The 26,316-nt window shown below is 43.7% G+C and overlaps 1 protein-coding gene across 2 annotated transcripts in view; it reads left to right on the top strand.

The window, feature by feature from the left end:
- Positions 1-26,316, top strand: part of SH3PXD2A (SH3 and PX domains 2A) — a 261,363-nt gene that overhangs the window by 227,050 nt on the left and 7,997 nt on the right. For both annotated transcript variants that reach the window (XM_075717611.1, XM_075717612.1), the window contains 3 exons: positions 6,260-6,373; positions 11,006-11,089; positions 23,139-23,256. In XM_075717611.1, the coding sequence (XP_075573726.1) occupies positions 6,260-6,373; positions 11,006-11,089; positions 23,139-23,256 (316 nt within the window). The remainder of the gene's footprint in view (positions 1-6,259; positions 6,374-11,005; positions 11,090-23,138; positions 23,257-26,316) is intronic.

A 26,316-nucleotide genomic window follows, 5' to 3' on the forward strand; every position in this document is an offset into this window, starting at 1 on the left:
CAGAAGTCCCCACCTCCTGCTCCCCATCTTCTCCCTCACCTCAGGAAGCCCTCTTCTCAAGTGTTGTTTCCATCACCAAATTAAGCAAAAACTGCTGCAGCCTGTACTCTGATAAGAAGACAACTCAGCTTTCAGACCCTCCCTAAGGAGGGAAAGAAAAGCGTTTCCAGGGCACTCCATGTGTGCTTTGGGTTGTCGGGGTTCCTAAGCGATGCTCTTAAGGTTGGGTTCCTATTATATTTTTGTAGGCACTCCTTTAAATTTTAGTTGAACACTGGAGCAAGGCACAGAAGTGTGCAGCCTCTTTTCCTTCCTTCTTTGATGTGTTCTTTCTTCACTAAATAATCAAGCTATTACTCCAGTTTAAATATTGAGGGTAGCTTGCTGGGCAGAATGTAGCCTGTGGCTGTGTGACTGCTGTTGAACAGCAATCAGGTGTGTCATTTCTAATGTTTGTCCTGTTAGGTGTTGTGGCATATTTGGTACCAGGAACAAAATATTTTCTTATTATATTTAAAATATTAATTATTTTCTTTGAGAAGAGAAGCTTGTGTTTCTTTAAAAAAAAAAAAAAAAAAAGGCAGAGTTTCTGTGTTTGTAATTCTTCATTCAGTTTTTAATGCTATGGTAGAAAACCTGTTTCATAACCTGTATAGAAGCTTCAATTTCCCATGCTAGGCTACCAGGAAAGGAGTGACAGGTATGATCCTTTTTCCTATTTTCTCTCACATGAGAAAGCTAACAACTCTGCCCCATCACAGTGCTGTGAGGCTCTTGGGGTATTTCATTAGCAAATTTAAAATCCTCTTGGAGTTAAGCAGTAACTTGGGGTGGTGAGTGTTATTCCTGAATTCCTAAAGCAGCACTTGGTACCTAGAGTGCAACCACAGTAGTTGCAAGCAAGATAACAACGTTCACTCTTGACTGTGAGAGCAGTCAGGCTCAGACATTTGGGTTGCAACACTTTGCAAAATGAGGCTGCTGTGGGACGTGGGGTTGCCCATGCGAACCACACTGCTAGTGTGTAGCTCTAGGCCATGAATGGCTGGAAGGATCATGACACATAGTTGAGCTGGAATCCTAATGTGTGGCCCAGCCTGCTTTGGGTATGGCACATAAAGGGCTGTGAACCTGTGCTGTGGATCATAAGTGTGTTCAAGTAGGATGTCTGCCACAAGAACATCTTTCTTCCTTGAGCATGTCTTTGAGCCCCACTTCCATCTTTAAAACAAGACAGACATTGCTTAATGGTTGAGTGGTGGCTGCAGTGAAGCCTGCAGTGCACACAGGCTGGGAAACATTATGTGTTTAAAGATGAAAGCTGCCTTTAATATTTCACCAACTTTAATAATTCATCCTGAGACGACAGCCTTAGTCTGCTGTGCAGTGACTCACGCACAGACTTCTGTACCCCAAACTACAGTCAGCTCCATGTTAGGAAGAACTCTTGCATGTATCTCCATATTTAAAAGAAAGATGCCTCTTCTGTGAATTGTAAGGACAAAATGCTCAGAAATCGGATGCTGGCCTTCATATGAATTCAGTGCTTTCAACCCAGCGCCTTTGCCAAGTGTGTGGGACTGAAGGAGCCTTTTACAGAGCACAGAGCCAGCAATAGTGTCTAACAGTGTACGGATACTGTAGTGAATTTTTAGGAAGTGGGTGTGAGAATAAGCTTACTGCAGAAAATCCTTCTTGCAAAATGCTACTTCTGGTGCCTTTATATTTCTGCTTCTGCATATTTAGAGGTCTGTCCAAGGCAATTATGACTGACTTCCCTGCGTGTATCAAATATACATGTACTGTGTGGGAGGAGCACTAGAGGGGTGGAAAAAGCGAGCACCTTCATCTGCACAACAAAACTCTTACCTTTAGCCTTTTTTTAATGAAGCAGATCACATCTCTGAAGGAAAGTGATCAGCTGTTGGCACGAAAAGGTCTGTGTGCCAGGTCTGGAAGTGACCTGATTGCATCTAGTACTGCTTTGTAGCATGATTTAAGTTTTTGCATCAAAAAAACCCCACAAGAGATAGTTCCAGGGTAGAAGGACTTAAAAGGGAGCAGGTCTCTGAAGCCCAAAGAGCGCATGTCAAATGTACCAGACTGCTGCTTGAGTGGGCTTTTTCCAAGACTCTTGAGAGGTGGAGTGTTATTTAAGTATTTGTTTAGAAGAATGTGTAGTCCACTCATGCAGGAGAGATTCCCATTCCCTTTTAGAGCATTGCTGTCCTTCTTGTTTGCTTTAGTTAAGCTCATAAACTGACAAGGAAAAAGTCTACAGAGAAATTAATGGCTGAGGGGAGAATTAGAAACCAATGTTCAGCATGATCCTGCAATTTTTTTTAAAGTGATTTTTAGCATCTTATGATTAGGCAGACTTGAACAGGAATAGCCAATTTTCCTGTTGGTGTGGAGAAAGGGACAATATTGAAGCATGGATGGATGAGGAGGCATGTAAACATAAGCAGAAGTTGCATGAATGATAGTCCTTTAACTATGTTCTAGTGGTTTCCCATGCTGTGGGTTGTGGATAACACTTGCTTAATTCTTTTGCTTGTTTTTAAAGCCTTTTGGGGAGAGGACTGGGACCTGTGTGCCTTCTGTGAGGCTCAAACTCCCTTTGAATCCTCATCAGGGTTGAGGGCTTATGATGAGTCTCAGTCTAGACATCCATGCCACATCAGCTTTAGAGTTGAGTTTAGAGCCTGAGAGATAGGGGCATCTGTAAGGGTTAACTCAAGCTGTAAAGCACAGCCTAATTTTTACAGATGGTGTGAGTGCAAGAGCGAACCTCAGACTGGCTTGGCAGTGCACAGAGATAACTTTACATAATTCCCTGCAGATGTTGCTGCAGAATGGTTTTAATAATGAATTGTGAAGTCGAGCTCAACTCCAGCATAGAGGGAGAACTCAAAATAAATGCAATGTTTTGTTCTGTGTTAAAAAGCAAGTTTTCTAACAACGTTGGTGCTGTGGGTTGGGAAAGATAGCAGGGGAGGGGATGAGATAGTTTGCGCCATTATAGCCCTGACTTTCTGCAAACAAAGGCCAATCTAGCTAATTGGTCTGCAAACCATGGACCCCCATGAACCTGTCGGGGGGAGGGTGGTAGGACCAAATGGCACCTGCCCTAATTTTTCTAATGAGGGGATGGTGCAGAGCAAGTACTTCATGATCAGCTGGGCAGAGTTCTGCAGTTCATGGCTGTCATGCATGGACTGCATTGTGGAACTTGTCTGTGCTTCAGCCATTTTCTGCTAGGAGTCTGTCAATTCTTGCACTATGCTGTAATTTCCTTTCTGTAGGGTTATGGCTTAAATGTGCCATCGTAATTCAGACTTTCGCCTCGTAAGGAGTGAGCTGCCTCTGCTGTGTCTGCTTGGCCATTCCTAGACCTTGCACTTCTTGCTTGTGAGCATCCATTTTTGACTTCTTTGCTGCTGGAGGGTGCTGCTGGAAGTTTCTCAGGCTTCTCAGTTGTTCAGTCTGTTTAAGTAAAACATACATTTTCCTGTGGACATGCTATTCCAATGAGCTGCATTAAAGCCCTTTTTTTTTTTTTTTTTTTTCCCTCCTTCTGAGAAGCAAGCTCAAAATGGGAGAAGACACTTTCAGAGCGGGGTCTGGTTTTCTCTGAACCTGGACAGATGCTGTAGTTTCTCTGTAGTTGCGGAGGTTTCTCATTTATACTTTACCCTTGCACATAGTTTATAAAGGAAATCTTTAGAAAGAAATTATAATTTTCATGAGCTCTGTGGCAATTAGGAGCTTTAATCTTAGTGATGGCTTGAAGAATCAAAGCAGCTAAACCTCACTTAGACTGCTGCATGCTCTGTCTGCATGTTGTAGTGGATTTGGTTGAGTTACTTTGACTGTAACCTACCTCAAATGTGACTTGACCTCCAACTGGTATGTGGGAGCCTGTAAGATCAGTGGAGTTGTGAGGTCTCCCTGCCAAGGCCTTTCAGTAGTAGGGAAGGACAGTGTTATGGGGAGGCATGTGTGTACATGCCCAGGCATGGGGGTGAGGGGTTGTCTTTTAGCAGGCAGTCCTGTTTAGATGGATGGAGGCTCACCTACCCTGTGGCCCCAAACACAAGACCTTAAACTCCGCTCCGAGGCCACAGTGCAGCTCAGTGAGCCAAACCAGAGGACCTGTATTGCAAAATGGGCTAGCACTGGGTCAGCGTCAAGGCTATGCAATCAAGCCCTCCAAAGACAGTTTTACCATGGTTTGAATTTGGCCCAAGCACACATTTTAAGTGTAGGCAAGTCCTTTTTGTGCAATTGTGTTTAATTTCTTTCTGAGGAAGAGTTTACATAAATTATTTCAATCTAATTGATATCAGCTGAAAGCCAGCTTCTGACATTTTGTGCCTAATTATAAGTGTATGTTAAACTGTGTTTGCTACCCATGTCAATACTTTACTAGTAAAATAAGGAACAACCATGAAGATGTGCTTTTGAAACAGTCTGGCAGATCCTGCGTGTTCGCTGCTGTGGGCTTCGTGGCAGGAGAATCCACCTCCTGCTGAGCAGGAATAACTAAATTTAAACTTTCCAACCATGAGCCTCGTGAAGCAAAGTTTCCAAACCTCTGCTGGGCCAGAAAATGGAAAGCCATGTCTGAATTTTGAGAGCAAATAAATAGAGCTACCTAGCAGCTGTGTGGTGGCGAGTGAGGGGTTTGTTGCTTGGGGCACACTGTCTGCCTGTTGCAGGCCCCAGGGAGGAAAATGAGCGTTTGTAACTACTGTCCTCCAGTAAAATCTTCCATGACAGGATTTGGAACAAACTTGTGTGACTTTTAGCATGAAAACTTGAGCATTGTTTCAGTTGGTGTTGTTCTTTAAAGGGGGCGGGGGGGGGAATTGCATGGCAGCAGAGCCCAGCAAACCTCCCTTCCCCTTGCCAGGCCCAGGGCTGCGGCCTGCCAGCTGTGGGAGGGTTGCGTGGCCATCACACAAGTCTGGGCTTTGCCCCACCATACATTAACTAGATTTTGTGCCGTCTAGTTACAAACCATGCTGGCTAGTCCTTCCCTTTTCTCATTGTAGGCAGGCTTGGGAGTCTCCTGGTAAAATTTGTTGGTTTTTATGACAGCCATTAAAGTCTGTGTTTCAAGGTTTATGTTTTAAGTTTTAAGGTGCATGTACAGAAATAGCTATTTTTTCAACTCCCTTTGGGGAGGCTGAAAGACTGGTGTTGAACAATAGTTTGCATTGTCCTGACAAAGCAACTTGCATTTTTGGAGGAGACTGGGAGATTGTAGAAAACAACAGAAATGGTTTACCTGCTTGGCTTTTTATTGTCCTGTATCTTAACCCTGACCTTACTTGAATGGAGCAGAATCTAAGTTGTGCTCATATCTGAGAGCAGCAAGCTGTTGCGTGAGTGAGTCTGCATCAAAACCAGTGGAGGATTCAATAAATCAATGTAGCCAAGGAAGAAAAGAGGCAACGATTGTTACAGTTGGGATGCATTTAACCTAAAGATGGCTCACCTATAGTTTTATTCATCCATCCATGGATGTGACCTAAAGGTCATATCTGTATAGTCGGTGAATACTTAGCATTTTTGTAGATAGTGGTAGAAACTTGGATGTTTGGGTGGGAAGGCAAATAACTGGTTCTTAGGGCCCAAAGTCACATTTCAGTTAGTTTTTTCTCTCTCGTTTGTGTTCTGTGTGGTACTTTCCAGCTTCCCAGAGCACTGAATTTAGGTCATGTTTGTTAAACACCGGCTGTGGTGACAAGTGCTCTAGAGGCACTTACTATTTTCTATCTTGTTCTGAAATCTGTGCCCTTTGACTAAAGTCTTTCCTATTTCCATCTTTTGACTTCTGTGATACCTCATATTAGGATTTGGGCAACACTTATGCTATTTCCCATACATTCACATACACATATACAAAGTGTCTTGCTACTGTAGATCTACATGTTGCAAGACTTGCTTTGAGAAACTGGATTGGAGAACTCAAATCAGAGTTGTCATGGATAGACTTCAGGTTTCTTAAAATAAACTGATGTTTGGTCCATTGCAACCTTTTTTGTATGAGGCCTGCCTACACGCTCATTTACCACTGTGAGAGTATCTGGTAGAAATGGTATAATAGGACTAAACCCCCTCTCCTTCTAGGAGGCTGTGGAATAACTCAAACCTGCACCAAAACTGCTGACTCTGTGCTGCCTTCTCAGTAGCATCTTGCTATTCTTGTTCCTCTTGATGTTGACTGAGCAACTTTTGCTTCTTTTTGTAGGTTGGTGGTTTGTGAGCACAGCAGAGGAGCAGGGCTGGGTCCCTGCTACGTACCTGGAATCCCAAAATGGAACCAGAGATGACTCTGACATCAACACATCCAAACTTGGGGAAGGTATGGAAAGCCTTTTGTTATCAAGGGGAAACTGGTATTCACTTGCTCTGTGCCTTCCCCCCCCCGCCATAGGAAAACTTTGAAAACTCTTGCTGCCACTTGTAGCTGTTAATCCAGTGCAGTAACCTCTTCTCCCATCTTGTATCGGTAAATAAGTTGTTGCAGAAGAAATTGGAGTGAGGTACCATACCTGTAATCCCTTTGTGCCCAGCTTGGGCTGTCAGTGTGACAAAAGGTTCAAAAGCTGAAATGATGCTCATTTTTTTTAATATCCTTAAAAAACATACAAACAACATATGAGCAAGTCCAAGCAGTATGTTCTGGTAGAGGTCTTGGACTCTCATGTCCATGGAAGGAGAGAACTTGCGTTGCTTTTTTGCAGAAATTATACAACTGAGAGCTTTTAACTGGAAGAAGATGCTTGTTAGAGCCACAGGCCATTAAAAGGAGTGAGATTTAACTTTAATGGTTGCTTCTCATTACAATTTTTTTTTTTTTTAATTAATCCTTGAAACTAGTTTCACTGCTGTTTGCTGTGGTCTATGATTGTGTGGAAAGGTAATTTTATTTGGTGTGGTCTCATTCTGTTAAAACTGAGATGCCATTTGTCATGTATATGTACTTAGCTGCGCCAGTTTTTGGCTAAAGATGCTTAATTCAGGTTCCAGAAATGGAATAGTACAACCTCACATGTTCCTCTGTTCCATTATGAAAGACTAACCACATCTTAATGGACTTCTCATGTAGCAACTGTGTACAAAGGACACTTTTATTATGATTTGCTCTATTCTAATGGATCTCTTGCTAAATTTCTAGGTGCTTTTGATGTGACACTTATGTAAAACGTATGTGGAAACTCAGCTGACCTTTCCTTAGCACAGGCAGGAGGCTTAGACCTGTGTTGGGGTGACCATCTGCCCATTAAGACAGTACACAGGCAAAACATAACTCGGTGCTGGGACCCAAGGGTGACATCTGTGGCTTATTGAAATCTTTGGCTCTGTAACTCGTTTTTCCCTGCTTAAAGCTACCCATATCCTGGGTCACTTAAGGTTTAGAGACAGACTGGCTGTAGAGTAGTAGGCCGGGAACCAGTCTGGTAATGACGCAACAGCTTAGCAGATGCAAAAGCAGTTAGTAAAGTTTCCCTGTTAGTGTAAGAACAAAAACTTACTGCTCTCCTCTGAAAGAGTTGAAGAATGCCTTGTCTGTTGGTCTGTAGCTTCCTCCCTTTTCCTGACTCTTAAGTATGGTGCATGCTTGACAGCCTTACTGCTTAAACAGCTTTCATTTCAAGCTCTCCTTCACCTTTCATGTTGCCCTCTGAAGTGTACTCTGCACAGGGCTGTTGCCACACAGCAGTCTTTCCTGGGTAATGGAAAATCCATCAAATGTTCCTTATCTTTTTCATCTCAGTCCCCTTTAATCCATTACACTGCTCTCCTCAGCCATGGTCAGCAATCGTGCTCCCTGCCTTATTCCAAATCCAGATACGCTGAAACCTGAGACTGTTCTTCCCTTTCTGTTCAGTTCCATCTCGGTGACAAATCTAATTGCATTACCTCCACAGCTGCTTTGATGTGCCTCAGCTTTCGCTTGCTTTTCAGTAACGTTGTTTTATGTTATTGACCACACTGAGACTTCTTTTGTTCTGTTTTTTTCCCCCTCCAGTTCTTCTTTACTTGGGCTATTCTTCTCCTGATAGTTACTCCCATAAGAGAGGAAGGAACAACTCAGATTCACTCTCTCACAGAAAAGTATATAAAAGTGTACATTCTTACATAGAAAACTTGCCAACTCTCTCTCAGTAGGCAGGAGAAAGGGGCTGCAATATAACTGAGGAGGAAGGCACCTTAAGTAGATTAGGTGCCCTAGCCCCTGGATTTAGAGTTCGTACAAGTTTCAGAGTGACTCCTGGAGATGTTGACTTCCCGCAACTGTGCGATCTGTGCTCTGCCTACTTTGAAAGGGTAGAAACACTAATGCAGGGAGCTTTCTGTATCAGCCTCTTGGCCCTCTCCATTTGCAGCAGGCCTGGAACAAGTCCACAAGCCAGGCAGACCTAGAGGTCTGCTCTGCTGTGGCAGGCCCTTGTAAAGATAAGGAGATGCTGAATGCAACTCACTAATAATGCTGCCTCTACATAGCAGTAATATTTCCATGTGTCTCTGTTTAAATAGTCTGTTCCCTGAGAAAGACAAAAGTGTTTCCTCCCTGTGTCTGAGCCTGCACAACATCTTCTGTCAGAATGAGGGTAGGCAGTTGACTACTACCTGGGCCTGTATTCAGATGAACACCATCTTATGAGGCTTGGAAAACATTCAGAAAGCAATCTAAAGAAACATTCGTGGCCCCAGGAGCTGTTAAAGTAGACATCTTAAAAAGGTCTCTGGAAAGGATTAGACCCTTGTTGATAAATAACCTTCCTGGTGACTAACTGTGGCATGACCAACCAAGTCCAAGTCTGGGATCAAATGGCAAAATTCAGTATTGTTGAGGAGACAAAAACCTGACACATACAAAAGCATCACTGTGATATAAAAGGGTTATCACTGGGGATAGTCATACGTTGTGAGGAGGACACAGTGTGGTGGATCTGTGTGACCCACTGTGTTCATGGGGTGCTCATGCATGGCTGAATCCTCCAAATTCCCAGTGCAAGCAAGGAGCTGTGGGTGACTGCTCTGTCTTGACACCTGAAGCAAATTTCTACCCCTTCCACACCCCTCCTTCCTGCAAGCCTTCAAGCTCAACATCTTTCATTTCCTCCCTTCTTGTATAGAAACCTCCTAATCCAGGCAGCCTTTCTGTGAATTTAGCCTTAGCTTCTCTCTCTGCTGTAATCAGTATGTCTAGAGAGGTGTCCTGCGTTGCCTCTTGTGCAGCATGTGTGTAACTGGCAGTCTAATGTCCTGTTGATTTGGAGAAAGCCACCCGGTTAAACCAATTGGTAAGAAAAACACTACCAGTAAGGAGTGAAGACAGCTTATCTTCTGTGCCAGCAAGGGCTTCCAAGAGGATCACTGATTTCTGTTAGCCAAAACCACAGAGATCTATAAACTTGAAATTCAGCTCCTCTGAAAATTTGTTGTAGTTCTTTGACCCACATGGGATCAAAGGGGAAATACCGAGTACCACAAACTAGACATTGTGTCTGTTTAACACCACCCACCACCCTAGGGTGACTAGGTAAGGTTTAGGCCTTGCAGCAAAGGAGAAGTTTAGGAGACTGAGCTGGGTGCAGAAGGCTGGTCTAAGCCCCTGACAGATATAAAGGGCAAAAAGACAAAAGCCACTTTTTGGGGAAGTTACTATTTTTTTTTACTTGTTCAGCTAATCATTCCCCAATGAAATAGTTTTGCTGTGCCTGATTGTCTACAGAATATAGTTCTAGAAGACATTGGTGTCTGCTCTCATGAGTGTAAGGGTATATTCCCCAAATGAGTGCACATAAGCAGAATTGAGTGATTATTAATGATGCGATATCAGAGTTTGTGAACAGCTTCCCAGCATCACTAGCAAAACAGTTGTGTTTGCACCTTAGCAATAGCTGAAGTGTAATATTTTGCATTGCTTTGTGGCAGTACCAAGCACCCTTGCAGCAGTTGCCAAACTAGTGTGGAAGCCCTTGAATGGAAGAAGGGAAGTGTTTGTTTCTGTGCCAGTCCAATGGTTCCTGTGTCATTCATACCTTCACAAGCAGAAGGAGGAACTGAGTACAGTTCTGCATATGTGATCCAGAAAACAAGTGGTGTCCTCTGTGCACAGCTACTCTCACAATGCCATTACCCTCGGTGTCTTGTCTTTGTTTATATTTTAAGCATAAATTATTGTTTCAGTGTGTAACTAATTCTCAGCTTTGGCTTGTTAGCTTCTTGAGCCTGCTCAATAATTGCAAGGTTAGGTTTTTCCTTACATTTGTAATCAGTATATCAGAAGTTTGGATCATGAGAATTAGCTGTGGCAGTGATTGTGAGTCACGTGTTGCAATCAAGGAGACATCAGACACTTTTCACTTTGGTTCTGTTCCTGAGTGCTTCTGTTACAAGTGAACTCACATAAGAGAAGCCGCCTTTCCCCCCCCTTTTGTTTATAGTGTGATAATTTGCTTAGAGAGGGTTAGAGCCCTGTTGGGCTTGATGTCATCTGCAATAGACTGAATTCTCCAAAGATCATGCAGCCTAACCAGGAGATGCAACAAGCAATGATGTTGATCTGGCCTGGCACTGCAGCCTCCTTGGACAAGTTGTCTTCAGTTGTGCAGCTTGTTTTGAGGTGTGTGTATGGGTTTGTTTGGTGTTTGGGTTTTTTGGGGTTTTGGGGGTTTGGTGTTTTGTTGGGTTTGGTTTTTTTGTTTTTTTGTTGTTTTTGTTTGTTTGTTTGTTTTTAAGGAAGGCCAATAGCAAGTGTGGCAATTTGTGACAGTTCTAGGTGGTTCATATTGTTCAGGCTCAAGAAGCTAACTTGTTCCACTGTACTATATAAACTAAAACAAAATGTCTGCATCCCACCTAACCCATTCCTGCTAACAAGATCAGTGCTTGTAAATGCCATGTTTTGTTTTTATTCCTCACCCTCCCGTCATTTTTTTCTTTTTTTTTTTTTTTTTTCTCCATCCATGTTCCAAACTAGTTTCTAAGCGACGCAAGGCTCACCTGAGACGCCTGGACCGGCGATGGACGCTGGGCGGGATAGTCAACAGGCAGCAGAGTCGAGGTGAATTAATAGCTTCTATGGAACCAGCCCCTAAGGGTGCACCAAAAGCCATGCTGCAGCTTTGGCTGTTGAGCACCGGGGTCTGCATCTTCAGCACTCTGGTAGAGAGAGACCGAAGCTCCAGAGTTCAGATGTGGATTTCATACATAACAGCTTGAGGGTGTCTTGGAGCCAGGGTTAGGCACCCCAAGAGCTGGAGGCTAATAACCAAGGGTAACTCTGCAGTCTGACTCCTCGTGCTGCTTTGGGAAGCTCACATCTGTTGTGTTTTAACTTTGTGCATATTCATACTCAGTCTTTCCTACCTCAATAAGGACAAGTGATACTTTCAGGGCTATTAAAATGAGAAGAATGCCAAAAAGCCATAGTCAAAGATGTGCGCACTGGAAAAGTGCTTGGTGTGGAAAGATGAGAATCATTCCAGTTTCAGTTCGCTCTCTTCCTTGCAAGCAGTGCTTGGTACTAAAGACAGACTTCTTCAGAACTTTGGGGAGTTTTGGTGTCAGTCCTAGGTGTTTAAAACACCACCAGTAGCAGTATTTTTTTTGTGTGTTCTCAAGCTGCATTTGGGTAAAGTCTGAGGAGTCTTCCAAACAAAGCATTTCTCCAGTGCATGTGAATCATCTTGCCTAGAGTAAAGATACCCCTTTTTATCCCCTTCTCCCCTTCTTGCAAGATCGTCCAGATGTGGTATTCTTTGCGTTTTAAAAAAGGAAGAAGGTGGGGGGAAGCACAATTTGCACCTCTATGTGACTTTCAGACAACCTCACTGGTGGGATGAAACCAAATGTAAGCACAGGAGAAGCTTCCCAGTTGAGGAAAAGGTGCCTTTTCCTACTGAGGCGAGAGAATGTACTTTTAAACTAGCAAATTTCTCTTCACCTGGATTTGGTGGCAGTTCTGTGGGCATTCAGGTGTGTGTCGAGTACCTACAACTTTTCAGTGACCTTCTACCTTTGCCTCAAAGTGTTATTGAGGAAGCCAAATTAACAAGAGGGGTGTTCTTCCTACTGTAGCTTGACCCTGCAGCAACTGGAACTACTACCCTCAGAAGACAAGGTCTTGCTTCTCAGCCACCAAATACACCCTGAAGGCACCAAAAAAAAAAACCCCATAGCACACATGCTGCCTTGTGAAAAAGAACTTGTGCTTATTTTGGTACCCCAAGAGTTTGGGAGCTACTTATTTTCCATTGTCAAACTCTGCCAGATACTTCCTGGCAATTTAACTGGGAGAATTTCTGGGAATTGGTTTTCTAAACAACTTGTTTACTAGTTTAAACAAACGCATCCTTTCATATTCATACAATATAGCAAACAAAGCTCCATAAAATATTAAGACTGCATGACCAGTCCCTTAGCATAGTCAACTGGTAAAACACAAGGACCTAAGTTGCATTCCCAGGTTTTCCCTCTTGGCACTCTTATGCCCACCATCTGTGTCCATCTTCTCTAGACCTGCCCTCTGACCAGTGTCACAGTGTCTTCCCTGGCAGTCTTCCCCACCACAGGCTCCGCTAGTCTCTTCCATCCCTGCCTTTTTCTTGCTCCATAACAGTTTCTTCCCTATTAGGTCCAAGGAATGCTGGGGTTTTGAGTGTGTTGGAGAGTATGTGCTTTATCTCAAACTAAATCTCAGCACTTGAACTTGGCACAAACTGCAGCATCTCAAGGTTTGGGGCACCCTCTGTGGCTGAGCTGCTTCTATAAGCTCTCTCCAATGCATTTCAGCCACAGCTAGCCAGGCTGGCTAAAAATAAGCTGTTCAATGTCATGTGAAATAGTAGGGAGCTCTTACAGGAGTAGGCTCATTGGAAGTAAAGAAAGTGATTTGAGTACTTGGGGGGCAGGTTGGAGACAGTGGCTTCATCGTCTGGCATAGCTGCAGCCTCTACAGACATCTACCCCTTCCAAACTGCAGTTGTTGAAAGTATGAGTCTCTCTGGGTGTCCAGCCCACTGCTCTCTAACAGATCACAGTTTATGTGAGGCCAGGAGAGATTCTTTCTCCCTTCTTTCCCTCCCATCCCATCCCAAAAGACTTCTAACAAGGCCAAATTTGGGTGGGTTTGCACAGAAATGATAGAATGCATGAAGTGTACACACGTACCCCCCTGCCAACCTTCAAGTCCCTGCTCCAGAGCACAGAAGAACTAGAGCTGCTCAAACAGGAGGTTGCCAGAATTGTTCAAGGCAGGCAGAACAGCTTCCCTTCCCCCACTTGGCCTCTTTCTTGGAAATAAATTCAATTAAACATTTTGGCTGAAATTCTTCCCACCCAGCAATACTCTGCTTGAGATAGTCCCTGCTATTGGAAGGGTTAGCTCTGAGAGTTCACTGGGGTTTAAAAGCAAGCTGTAAAGGATGCTTCCCTTTATGTTTATGCTTGGGTACCACTAATAAGTGTTTTTACTGACTAGGTTGATAATAGAACCACGTAAAAGTCAGAACTGAAGGAACTAAGCATTGTTTCTGAAGGCCAGGATTTTCTAAGTGACTTGGATATTAAAAATACTGGACTAAGCCTGAATGCAGAAGGGAAGGGTGTTTGCTTCCCTGTTACAGACTGCCTAATGGGGGAGAATTATCAGGGCTAACATACAGCTTATTTTTTTCTGCCCTTTCCAAAGCTATTTGATGAGGCTAAGCATCGCTGATCTAAACATATTTGGGAGCAATGTTACCACGTCTGTGAATAAGAAACATGAAAGACAAATTATTGAATATCATGGTTGTGCTCCTTTTTTAAAGCTGAAAAAAATCTGCAGAGAGAACAGCTGTAGTCTGTTTTTACAAAGAGAAACAGATGACATTTGTTGCTGAACTTCTCTCTCTAAAATGGTCCATGGTGTGCCCAGATCTAAGAGATTACATTGGTTTATGTTTCGTATGTAGCTGCAGAGGTTGGGTTTTTTTAGAATGTTAAATGTTTTTAAATGTGGTACATTTTCTAAACTTTTGTCTATGCTTTAGGAAACTCCAGTAATATAAATATGGATTGTGAGGAGAAGCCTGAACACTTGTAGTGTTCCTCAGTCCTGACACTTGTTAGACCTGCAAGCTGCAGAGTTCATGTTCTCTTGTACTGGGTAAAATGCTAATGCTACACAGGCATTTATTTGGAACTTCCCCTGGAAGAGGAATTAGGATTGTTTACAGGCTAATTTCATGAGAAGTCATTTGTGCTATTACAGTTTGATTGGGAAAAGTCAGGGTTTACATGCTTGTTTTATATGCCAGATATTTGACAAAAGTTATTGCTGCCTTGGTTTTGTGCCCAACACTTTCAACTGGAGCTGTTACAATGCAGGAAAGTACTTTAAAGTTATTCAAATCAACAGTTCGGTGACTTATGGGCTGAATTTCTGCCAAATGAGCCTATTATTTAAGAGTAGCTGCTAGCACAAGAAATAAGCTATTCAATTAAAGAGTTAAAGTTAGAACTTGGAAACTATAGGTCTTCCTACTGCTTGCCGAACTTAAGGAAAGAGGGAGCTTGATGGGAAGAGATGGATGGGGCATAGAGGGAAGGCAGCCATGTAACCCGGTGGTCTCTACTTGAACACCATCTCCTAGCCTGGGTGGGTCATTCCGCAGCCAGTTTTCTAGCTGTGGAAAGAACCCTCGATCAGTACTGGTAATCCAGCCTGGCTGGAGTGTTCATGCACTCTTACCCTTTCCCGCATCCCACCAGAGCCCTTTGCCCTCTTCGGCAGCCCCTTCATTACCCACAGGACTTCTCCCTTTGTTTTCACTCTTTTTTCCCTGCTTGCCCTTGATGCTGGTGAAATGTTTGTCACTCACAGCACAAGGCTGCTTTGACGTGCTAAATCAGACCAGCACAGAATGGCTTCAGACTTAGTTTGTTCATTCCCCCCCCCCCCCCCCCCCCCCCCCCGTGCTCCAAGGAAAGTAGTAAATGTTTATTGCCCTTTGCTGGTTGAAGAAAGAGCATGTGCAATACAGAACTGTTTAGAAGAAATGTCATTATTGTTCTTTTCTATCTATTGGCATGAGGTTTTCTGTTATTTAAAAAAAAAAGGAAGGGGGGCAAGGTACAAAGGCTGAAGAGCTCCTGTCCGCAGATGAACACATGCGATAACTGTCCACAGTTGTTTTCTCTGCTGAATATTTAGACAAGTAAAACAAAGTCAGTGTTGAATTAATGCATTGCTTTCTGGAACAGCAAGACTTTTTCCAGAAGCAGGTCTGACAAAGGGGGGGTGGAGCGGAGGAGTGGGGGAGGGCGAGTGCAGACTGCTGACTGAGGGGAAAGTATTTTGAAAGAAAATTCTTCTGTGGTTTGGAAGATGTAGGGTTGGGGCTGTTGCATTTTGCTGAGAAATCGTTAATTGGCTAATTTCTAGCCCAGTTCCCCCCTATCCCCACCCCTACCGGCATTTCAGACAAGGATGGGGTCACAGAAAGTTGGGGGCATGTACAAACACCAGCTGAGCAAAGGAAATTACTCCCTTACTTGGTTGGCTCCTGAAGTGCTGCAGATAACTTCCACACTTATTTATGGAGGCAGAAAAGAGCAAACTTATAAAATATAGGTGAAGGAGAGGTATGTGAAACGGGACGCTTAGAACTTGGAAGCAGAAATGTATAAGCGCTGGCCATTTGCCTGGGAGAGATGAGACTGATTATGCAGGGCTGGAAATGTGCATGGTATTTTAGCTGCTTAAAGGCAAGGTTCCTGTCCCAAATAGTTTGCAGCCTAAACAAAGAGAGCGAGATCCACGCATCAAAGCAGCCTGGGCAAGTGGCAATTTGACATGCATCTTATTACGACCAAAAGGTTTTTCACAGTGGAAAGTGATATTTAGTTGGTATTTTTAAAAGCTTTTAGAGAAGGACTAAAACTAAGCTTGTTTGGCAAGGCAGGAAGTCAGAGTAGGTAAGGCTTATTTTAGGAAGGATTTGAGTTTCAGGTTATTTGATACCACAGAGGAGGCAGCCTACTCAGGTTGATGAGGCATCATAAGAAAGGCATGGGGCTGAGTGGGAAAAGATGAAAGGATTTGGAGGAGTGGGAAATCCAAAGGGAGCAGAACACGTGAGAGTGTGTAGGAGGATATAAAAGCAAGGCACCGTACACAGGCTTGAAAATTCAAGATAGGACAACTGAATTGGGTGTACACTTGGTAGGAGTACCAGAGCGCTGCTGTGCCAAGAGCCTTGGGCAAGAGCAGTGTGCTGAAAGGCTGGAAAGTGAGCAAAGGAGGCAGGAGGTGGGTGTTAGTGCCTGTGCAAAAGAGGTTGAAAGGTCAGATCAGGGCTCTAGTGGTGAGGAGCAGCAGTAATAGAGGATTTTTAAGATGTTGGGGAAAGGAGCCGTTACCTTGGTGATAGACTAGGAGGAATCTGAAGTAAGCAGTGCCAAGGGAATCGGGAAGATTGAATAAGGAAGATTTGGAAAGCGCTACTGAAGGTCTATGTTACAACTCGAGCAGTAAAACCGTAGGTCTGCTTTCCTTGACCTGACAGTAAGTATAAATCCAGACAGCCAGAGGAGGGACCGAGTTGCCTTCTCAAGACACCTCATAACTTCAATTGTGTAGTCTGCGTGTGCACAAGCGCACGTGTAAAATCTGAAATTCTGGTTTGACAGATGGGATTGGAGGAGCCTCACGGGCTGTCAAGTTCAGTGTCTTGCTCTGTCAGACAATTAGGTACAGTTTCTTCAGGAACAGATAGAGCTTCATCTTAGCTGTTTTGAGGCTTTTCCTGTGGGAGGGGTGTCTTAGCGGGTCACCTGATATGGAAAATGACATGTGCGATGCCTAAAATTCTTTGAGATTCCCCTTTTACTAGTAGACAGAAATACAGCAGGTGAAACAAAAGAAAACCTGTTTGGGTGTGTGCTGATTAAAGGGAGTGTGGTGGGACAGACTCGTCTGCAGGCTCTTTAATTGCAAGCTATAATCCTACTCAAAAGGAGAAAAACACAAAGTGCTGTTGTCATGGTCTGCCATTATCCAAAAAGAAATGTCATTGGCATTAAGTCCTCCTAAACTTTAACAAGTTAAATGTAGCATCCCTAGTTTTTCTGCAACCAGTATGTTGTATCGTAGCCATTGAATAGGCTGGGTGAGACGGAAGAAATATTTCAGTCCCCACTACACTGTGGCTGCAAAGGTGACCTCTTACTACTTGATGAGCATTGCCAAGGTACCTACAGGTCATCTTGCTCTGCTGTAAATCATATGGTTTAAGAGCTGTATTATAAATCCTATTTATGCAAAAAGTTGCACTTTCATTAAGTTGCATCTTAAAATAGGTGAGAGAAGATGTGTGGGCACTCTTAAATTATCCTAGTCTGGTTTTAGATCAAGTTTCATATGGCTTGCCTTGACTCTGCTTCCAGCAGTCTCAGAAATAGATCTTTTTCCTCAAAATTAAGTGAAGCTGCATTGAAACTGGTTTGGCTTAGCACAAAGAAAAGTTAAACACAGTTTGTGGTGCAGCCACTAAAAGAACCAGTCTCACCTTCCCTCGCATCTTCCTTTCTCCTCTACCCTTATGCAGATACGCAGTGAACCCAACCAGGCTTAGGGTCATACTAACTTTTCCTTGGTCAGGTTAGCTTCAAGTCCATCTCACAGCAGTCATGAGCTCTGCAAGGAGAGGTGGCGGGTGTGAGGCAGGATGAAGGAAGGAGAAGTTAACAGTCTCAGCTGCTGCAGCACTAGGTGTGCATTCATAAACTGTGTTTTTTAAAGCAGCTTTTTAGTTTTAAAGCTATTGCTATTTGTGTATAGGGAACTCTCAGCTTGGCAGAGCACTGTTGTGTTGCTGGAGGGGATGCAAAATGGTTGTGTTGATGGTTTGGCATTTTTTTTTTTTCCTAACAGCCATGGAAGGGCATTAGATGTCTGTGGTTGGTGAAGGAGTGACCCATAACTCTCAAATATCACTGGCTTCCTTGTACCAGGCCTGCTGAAAATAGCGTGGTTGTGTACATCTGTATAAACCACGTTCTATACATAGCTGTAATGCAGGGCATTGTACAGCTCAAATGCTTTGTCCTGTATGTATGTACACCTCTCAGCAGGACTGCAGCAACCTCTGCTATGCTTGCTGGGGGGAAATCTCAGTTGCTAGAAAAAAGCCCTTTCTGTAGTATTGTGGGCTGTTACAAGGACATGGGAGCTGTCCTGTGGTGTCCACACTGTGGTCCACCAGGATATGTCTCAGTATTTTGGCCCCAAGCCTCTACTGTCTTTCTTCAGGAGACTTTAGGTAGAACCAGAGTTAAAGAGAAGCCTGCCTTTCTTTGGGGAGGAGAAAAGGAAGGAGGAGAAAGATTGATAGGGAAGTGAGGTTTTGGAATAACTAGTGGACTGAGCGCTGGGCTGCCAGGGTGTCTGGGAGGGCCGGGCAGAGTGCAGCTACAAGTGGGTGGTACGAGTTGGGTAGTCCAAACAGTGCAGAAATTCTTGTTGTGCATGTTTTAAATAGTGTCTGTGTCCAGGGAGGGGGGAGAATGACACAGAGTATTCCTAATCCAAGCTACGTGGGTTGCAGATGGATAATGCATGATGTGACAGACTTGTATCGGAGCTCTTTGCCAAACAGGCTTTGCTTCTTCATGCATGCCTTGTTCAGATTTACTAGTCCAGCTGAATTTCCAGTAAAGGTACCTCTTTCAGTTCAGCTGGGGGAAGTATCTTTGACCTGCAAATCAGAAGTAAAGAAATGTAAGTGAAGTTGGCTAATTGAGCTATTAACAGATCTCTGGGTCTCACACATTAAGAACAGAGGTGCCTTTATGTCATAGTCCAAGGGCAGTAGGATTCTCATCCCATTATTTCCAAAGTGCAGCCTTTTAGCTGATGTATGTGCTTTGTAGCATGTAGTAAAGTTTATTCTGCCCACTTGACCTCAACAGTGAAGTTGATGTAATGGAAGCTGCATCTGGGGAATACAAATTATACTTATGTTTGCATTTTTTTTGCTGGTAATTGTTAAGTCAAAACTTAATGAATCAAAATTAAACACTTTTGTATTCTCTGTAGGCCTGGGCATAAAACTTTGGTAGGTCTGGGATGGTTCACTGGCTTGTGTTTTATACCATTACCTGTCATAGTATCTGAATGAAACCAGCATGATATTTCATATTTGTCAGTGTAACTCAGAGCAGTATCTTTCTACTGGCAGATGCTCTGCTGATTCTCTCATGAAACCATTTATCTATGCTAAGTCTTTACAGTAACTTTATGTATCATTCATTTAAGTGTCAAATATCTTCTCTTAAAAACTTTTGAATAGTAATCTGATATGTTGAGTGCTACACCAGTCCTCTTGAGTGACACATCCACTGAAAGCTCCACTGCTCCCTTCAGCAAATCTTGGTTTATACAAAACATCCACTGGCTAGAGATAGTCTTTGAGAAGCAAAACAGAATTACACTTTGGTTGCAAGGGGGCCCATATCTCCAGAATACTGTTTAAGTGACAAACCTCATGTATGTTTGTGGTATCCCCTGCACCACTGAAAGAAACCAAATGTGTGTAATCTTGGAAATGGCTGTAATTTTGCTGTGAAAGCACTTTGCAAGGGGAAATTATAATGGTGGGTTCCTGGTTTTGATCTGTAGGCTTCAAAATAGACCTGCTAAACAAAAACATTGTAGGACCCTCTTTTTTTAAGTGATTTATTTTTTTAACACTGTTTTGGTTGTCTTGCTTCATGGAAGAACTTTTTTTCTGCCTTCCCTTCCTACTTCTGTTCAGTCTCTTTTTCCCCTCCTTCTGTGTAGGGAGGAATCACCAGAAGGCTCTCCTCTCAAAGAGTCTTGAGTTGAAAGCCACTACACTGAAGATCTAAGCAACAGAGGTGCTCACCGATAGGCTAAGGCAGCTCAGAAAAGCCCACCAGTCTCACCTGTGCATCCCAGTGTCACAGTACTTGGACGGGGCTCCATCCTCCTTAGCAACTCAGTGTTTCAGTTTCTAGAGTTGGCCAGTGTCTCTGGTCATTCAGAGCCACTGGTGGGTGGTGTTGAGTGCGGTGTGTGCAAGGCAGCAATCTCAATACTGGGGGCAGAGTGCTGCTCAAGAGCAGTCTCTCTTTTCAGTAAACCCAAGCAATGATGAAAAACTCAGGAAAGAGGCTGAAGCTCTCTCAGCTGGGGATGTGGCTTCTCCATGCAGCTGCTTTTTCAGTGAGCCACGTCAACAGCATGGTCAGTCCTTCCTGGCCCGTTTCAGCCAAAATAAGAGAAGTTGGAGGATCTCTCTGCTCTTTTGCCTTACCTTGAAACTAACTGGAAGGGAAGTCCAGGAGTCAGTGGCTGGGAGGAAGGCAGGAATGAACAGGTAGAGCTGTGATGTGTACCCACATGCATAGCTGCAGGCCCAGAAAGTTGTGTTTGCAAAAGTTGCTGGCTGTTGTAGTAGCTTGCATGGATCTGTTGTCCTTTTCCCTGGCAAGCCCCTCATCTATGTTTGGAACAGAAAGAGTGGATTTGTGGGGGAAAGCAGGGATCTAACGTTTGGAAGGTGATTGCATCCTAGTTTGCAAAGGACCCTCACCCCAAACTTTGATGTCCCTTGAATGATCAGACTCAGAAGCGCTGTTGGGGTTGATGGGTGACAGCTGTCTCAATTCCTCACACAGAAGTCCTGCTGGAGCAGCAGTTTGGAAAGCTGTGGTGAAATCCAGGAGTGAGCATCTCACTCATGGCCTCCTACCCTGTCCTCTGTTGAAGGAGGGAGGTCATATCCCTGAAGAGTGAGACCACTCTGCCCAGCAAGAGGAGCTGAATAGCTGGCTTTAGATGCAGCAGGGTCTGCTGTTTATGTGGAGGAAAAATAAGATAAACAGAGAAATTTCTGTTGTAGCTGTAGTGGCAAGGGTGAACTCTGATAGCTTGGGTTATAAAGCGGCTTTGGTATGAGGGAGAGACAAAGCAGGGCCTTCTTCCAACACCCAGCAAACACATGGCTTAGCTCTTTATTACTTTATTATTATTCTTTATTACTGTCCTAGAAACATCCCTGGAAGTGTCTGAAGCAATGTGTGTCTGGACAGTGCTGCAGCTCTGCGCACCTGAACTTTTCCTTGGCCCTCTCCTCTCGGGGACAAGGCCTAGCTGCACAGGGATCTTCTGTAGTTCAGTTTAGTGCTCGGGACTTTGCAGGCAGTGGAAACTGGGCACGTGACTCCTTCAGCAGCAGTCACTTGAAATAGAGAAAAAAATGAGTCTGTCTTTACCACACAGAGCAGAAACCCAGCTAAGAAAACTGTCCTGTGATTCCGAAGCAGGGTTTCATTAGCTGGGTTTCATTCATCAGGCCTCATCTTGTAGTAGAGAATTTCTGTGGGGAGGGTGTCATATCCTGATGGTGCTAATTAAAAACTAGCTGGAATTCCTTACCAGTGATAAAAAAGCTAAAGCAGCCCTCCTAGGGGAGAGCAGGAGAGAGTATTTTCCTCTTGGAGGCAAAGGTTTTGACAGGTTTTACCCCATCAGAATTAGAAGGATCTAAATGCGACCCATCGAGGGAAGTTGACTTCAGAGATACAGCTTTGCTGAATTTTCTGCCACTGGATGCTCTGCCAACATTTTTTTCCCCTTTCTGAGGTATTATTTCTTACTTTGTCTCAGTAAGGTGGTTTGTTTTGGTATTTTTTAGTTTAAAGTTTTCATGCTTTGCCCAGCAACAAAATGCAGTTGAGCCACAAAACCAAACAGATGGTTGGGTCTGCTTCACTCTCTCCAGAAGAGTGTTCGCCTCAAGCTGCTGCAACCTTTTCATAGCTCCTTTGTTTTGCAGTGATCAGGAGCTCTGGATTCACTTAATTTCCTGCCTGTTCCTGTGCACTGACAACCCTCTATTTGTTCCTGGCCATGCCTTGTTGCCACTGCCAGTAGAAAGTGCTAGGAAGGCCATTTGGGGTGTGCTTTATTGCTTGTCTTCCCTGCCTTTGATCTAGCTACAGAAACTCATGCTGTTACATGCACTGTAGCTTGGGTTCAGGAGAGGGGTTTGGTAACACTTTTGCATGTCTGCTGCTGCAGAGCAAGGCTGGTAGTTCACGTTTTCAATGCCATTTGTGGTTTTTTTTTAAGCTAATGGAGGAAAAGGTTGACTTTGAGCGTGGTGGAAATGCTACAGTAAATGACTCCTGGTCGGTGGAGGAAGATGCTGAGAAAGTGTCTGTTCTGCTCTGCTCATTGGCCTGCTCTGAGCAACTCTGCTCATCTCTGCCCAGCCAGGAAGGGGATAGCTGATGGAGATGAATAGGGATGCTAAGTTTTTGGCTCAAACACCATACTTGAGATCTGGCCTGTGCTTTTGAAGTATGTGTCTTAAGTTCTGGCCCTCCTTTTCCACTGCCACCCGTGTATTTCTCTGGAGTGTGTTTGCTCTCAGCAGTGTGTTTGCAAAACACTTCACAACCCACGAATGCAAGATGCTGTTATGATCTCCTGTCAAATGTAAAACCCTTACATTTTTTTGTCACTTTTTTAATGCTGTTCAAGCTCACTGCTGTAGACCCACAGTGTTTGAGAGGTGCAAGCAGAGCAGCATGATGGGCCAGCCCCTTGGAGTTGGGAAGATCGGTCCCTCTTGGGATACAGGGCTCAGGTTTCAGTAACACAATGCTTTGTGCAGCCATGTGCATGTTCAAAAGAGCCAACTGGCTGGAGCTCCCGCGGTGACGCTTGGCTGATTTGGCAGCTGGGTTGATTCTGTCAAGTTACGGTATGGGAGTTAAGTCCAGCTTCAAATCCTCTCCCTTACCCACTCGAGGAACTTGCGGGGTGGGGGGGAGAGAAGAAGGGGGAAAGCTCTCTGGGGACTTTGTGTCATTATTGGCATGGAAACACTTTTGTGATTATCAGCAGTAGAGTAGTGGCAAGGGGCTGATTATCTATCATGTCGTCAGCATAAATAATCAGTGGGCCCCTGAGCAGGGCTCCGCCTTTTGTAATGGCTCCACGTAATCACTGCATAACAGTTTAAAAGCAAGCAGAACAGAAAAACAGCTGGACTAATTCTGACCCTAACTGATGTTGCCTTTTCTCCCCTCACTAGAAGAGAAATATGTCACTATCCAGCCGTACACCAGCCAGGGGAAGGATGAGATTGGGTTCGAAAAAGGGGTCACCGTGGAGGTCATCCAAAAGAACCTGGAAGGATGGTGGTACATAAGGTAAAGAAGCCGTGCAGCCAGATTGCTGCAGAACCTGTGACAATGAGCTTTTCTGATCATTCACTTAATGCTAGCATTTAAATAATTCTGTAGCTGGGCAAGGAAGCCCAAATTGTTCATAATGGCTCTTGAAGAAATGTAAAGAAGAGGCTAAGATGATACAATGGTGATTAAAGTAACACTACAGTGTCTGCAAAAGCTGTGGACCATTCCAGTGGGGAAATTCCTGAACTTGTAGTTTGTTTTTTTTTTTTTAATTTCTTCAAGTTAAAAGCCAATGTCTGAGTTAAGGACTGTGAGACCTAACAAAGCTTTCTGTTGTGTGTAATTTTAATGTGTTTCAGTATAAGAGGTATTCTGCAACATGTTTAGATCTATTTATAGCAATGCTGAAAGGCTGATTGTGATCTCTTGAGCTGTTTGGGGCAGGTAGTGCTATTTTCAGAGATATAAGAGATCAGTTTGGCTGTAGCCCTTTTCCAAACTTATTGATGGTTTCAACTAATTTGCCTGATTTCTGCCTGTCCACATTAGATACTCCTGATATAGAGGGACTGGATTCTAAGGGCAGGCGAATTTATCATTGTGTATCAAACTTTGTTACGTATTTGAAACAGCAGTCATAGAGGAGACTTGTGACTTAAGAATCCCCTTTTTAAATGCTTATGAGTAGAATGTAGGTTAGATATGTCTCAGATAGTGGTATAAGGTGTCAGGATGAATACTTAATGAGAGCTTTCTCCATCTAGGTTCATGCTCTTTCATGATTCTACCCCTTGTTTTGTATCTATGTGTGAATCCAGCAGTGCTGTGACATCCCATTTGTCTTTAAACAAGGTGTGATACAACAGGTAGCTTAAAAGCAGAGGTTTATCTCTCAGGCAGTGCACAACATCTCATCTAGTCATCTTTCTCTATTTAGCCTGTAATTACAGTTACAGTGAATATTTTTCCCCTTTCCCTCCCCAAGCCATAACTTGCTTTTGTTTGAATTCTGCTTGATTATCAGCTATAAATGAGGACTATGAAAATGCTGACCGAAGCAATGTTGTTGGTTTTCTTGATGTCCCTTACTTAGAAAACTGTTGTGGTTTTTTTTTTTTTTTTTTTTAATTCATTCTATCTAATGCTTCCATAGAGGGAACAGGCTAATAAAGATAGCAGTGGAGCCAGGAAGGCACTCTAGACAGGAGGAACTCAAAAATGCCTGGGTTTGGTCAGGTCACATTTTTTTCTCCTTTAATCATTCACAGAAGTGGAATCCAAAGTTGCAGATAAAAGAACCAAGAGCACATAAGTTTTCTGAGGGGACAAACATGACAAGACATCTTTAGTTTATTTTGGTATTCTCCTTCTGAAATGCAGCCTTATTACTACTGTAGGTTCCCCTTTGCCATATTAACAGTTCTACAATAAGCAGAATTTCCTTTTCTTCTTCCCTTTTCCTCACGCACTCCTGTGGGCCAACCCAAAACATACATTTTTCTGTATAGCAGAAGTTCATTCTGGTGGACAGTGACACTTGCTGCAGTGGCCTAAGTGGATCCTTTATGGTGATCTGCTGGAAGGACAGCGGATGCCCCAGCCACCCCATGGTAGTTGGGGAATGCAGCATGCCCTTGGCTTTTTTGTAAGAGGCATTTTGTAAGAGTTGAGCAACCCCTCTTCTTGTTGAAAGGCGGGTTAGGTGCTCCCCATATGTATATGACAAGTGTGTGGGGTGTCAGCCATCATCCTCTCTGCTGCTGTGGAGCACTGTGCTGCAGTCTTGCTGGAGGATTAAACTGCTCTTAGAAATGTTGGGGTTGTTTTCCCATGGGCAGCACTTCTGGAAATGTTGATGTGGTGATCCATCCCTGCAAGCTGGTCCTTTGCAGCCTGGGTGGCTGATCTCCAACTTCTTGTGCTGTTTATTAGACTTAAACTGCTCTGAATACTGTTAGGTACCACACAGAAAAGGATTCATCTTATGCAGAAATATTCTTTTCTGAGTATTGAATGCCTTAAAAGGAGCAACTCCTTCTCTTGCAGTGAGGGGAGAGGGAGCAGGAAGAGGCCGTGGTTGAATCCTGCTGCCTTGTTGTCCTCTGGGCTGGGTAACAGACTGAACATGCACATCAATGTGTAGAAATAAAAACAAATCCAGCAGCTTGCAAATGGAATCCACCTTAAAGACATTAGCTTGTTCCACCTTAAATATGTAATTTCCCTGGATTTCTGGCCATGTGCTGATCCTCATTTCCTGTCCTTTTTCTTTTTTTTTCTTCCCCCCCCCCCCCCCCCCCCCCAGTTTGCTTCCCTCTGGAGTAATTCCAGTGCTCTGGAGCTGGAAAGCAGATGTGACTCTCAGACTCACAGAGGCACTTCTGACTTTTTTTTAACATTCCTATGGTTTGAATCCATTTTTCCTTCATGTAATATAAACAGGGAGGGTTTTGGAATCACCGAGGAACCAAATCACTACACCTAATTCTGTGACCCTCCAAATTCAATGCTGTAGAAGCTAGAGGCAATATTGATGTCTTCCTTTATTTTGCCCTGTGTGCATTATGACTTTTTAAAAAAATCATTGGGACTCTGGAGAAGTGAAAGAAAGGCTCTGATTTGGGATCCTTCTTACTGTTCTACTGAGTTCAGTGGATCTGTGTGCTTCCCACTATGATCATAGCTGGCATTAGCATCCATTATTTAGATCTTACTTTGTATCAGATACTGTCCCTGGAGGCGATCTCATGGTGCCCAAGTGGATTGCAGGCCAGGTAAGTAGCAATATGCTAAGTAAAGCTTTTGTTACTTGCCTGCATCGTCATTTTGTGGTTTTGTCAGCCGGTGTGAATGAAGTGCAGCTGGGAGGTGTAAGCGGCACTGAAATGAGGAAGAATCTAGGATGGGGTTTGAAATGTCTCCAGTAGGTTGTGAATATAAATGAAGGAAGGATACTTTTGATTCAACTCTTAGACATGAAATGAAGATTGTTACTGGTTCAGGACTTCTCTGCATCTGATTAGCAGTTGCCTTAGTTCTTTCACCTATAAAATGGGGAGATCAAGTAATCTTCTA

This window comes from Pelecanus crispus, chromosome 10, assembly GCF_030463565.1.
Source record: "Pelecanus crispus isolate bPelCri1 chromosome 10, bPelCri1.pri, whole genome shotgun sequence".
Taxonomy (NCBI): domain Eukaryota; kingdom Metazoa; phylum Chordata; class Aves; order Pelecaniformes; family Pelecanidae; genus Pelecanus; species Pelecanus crispus.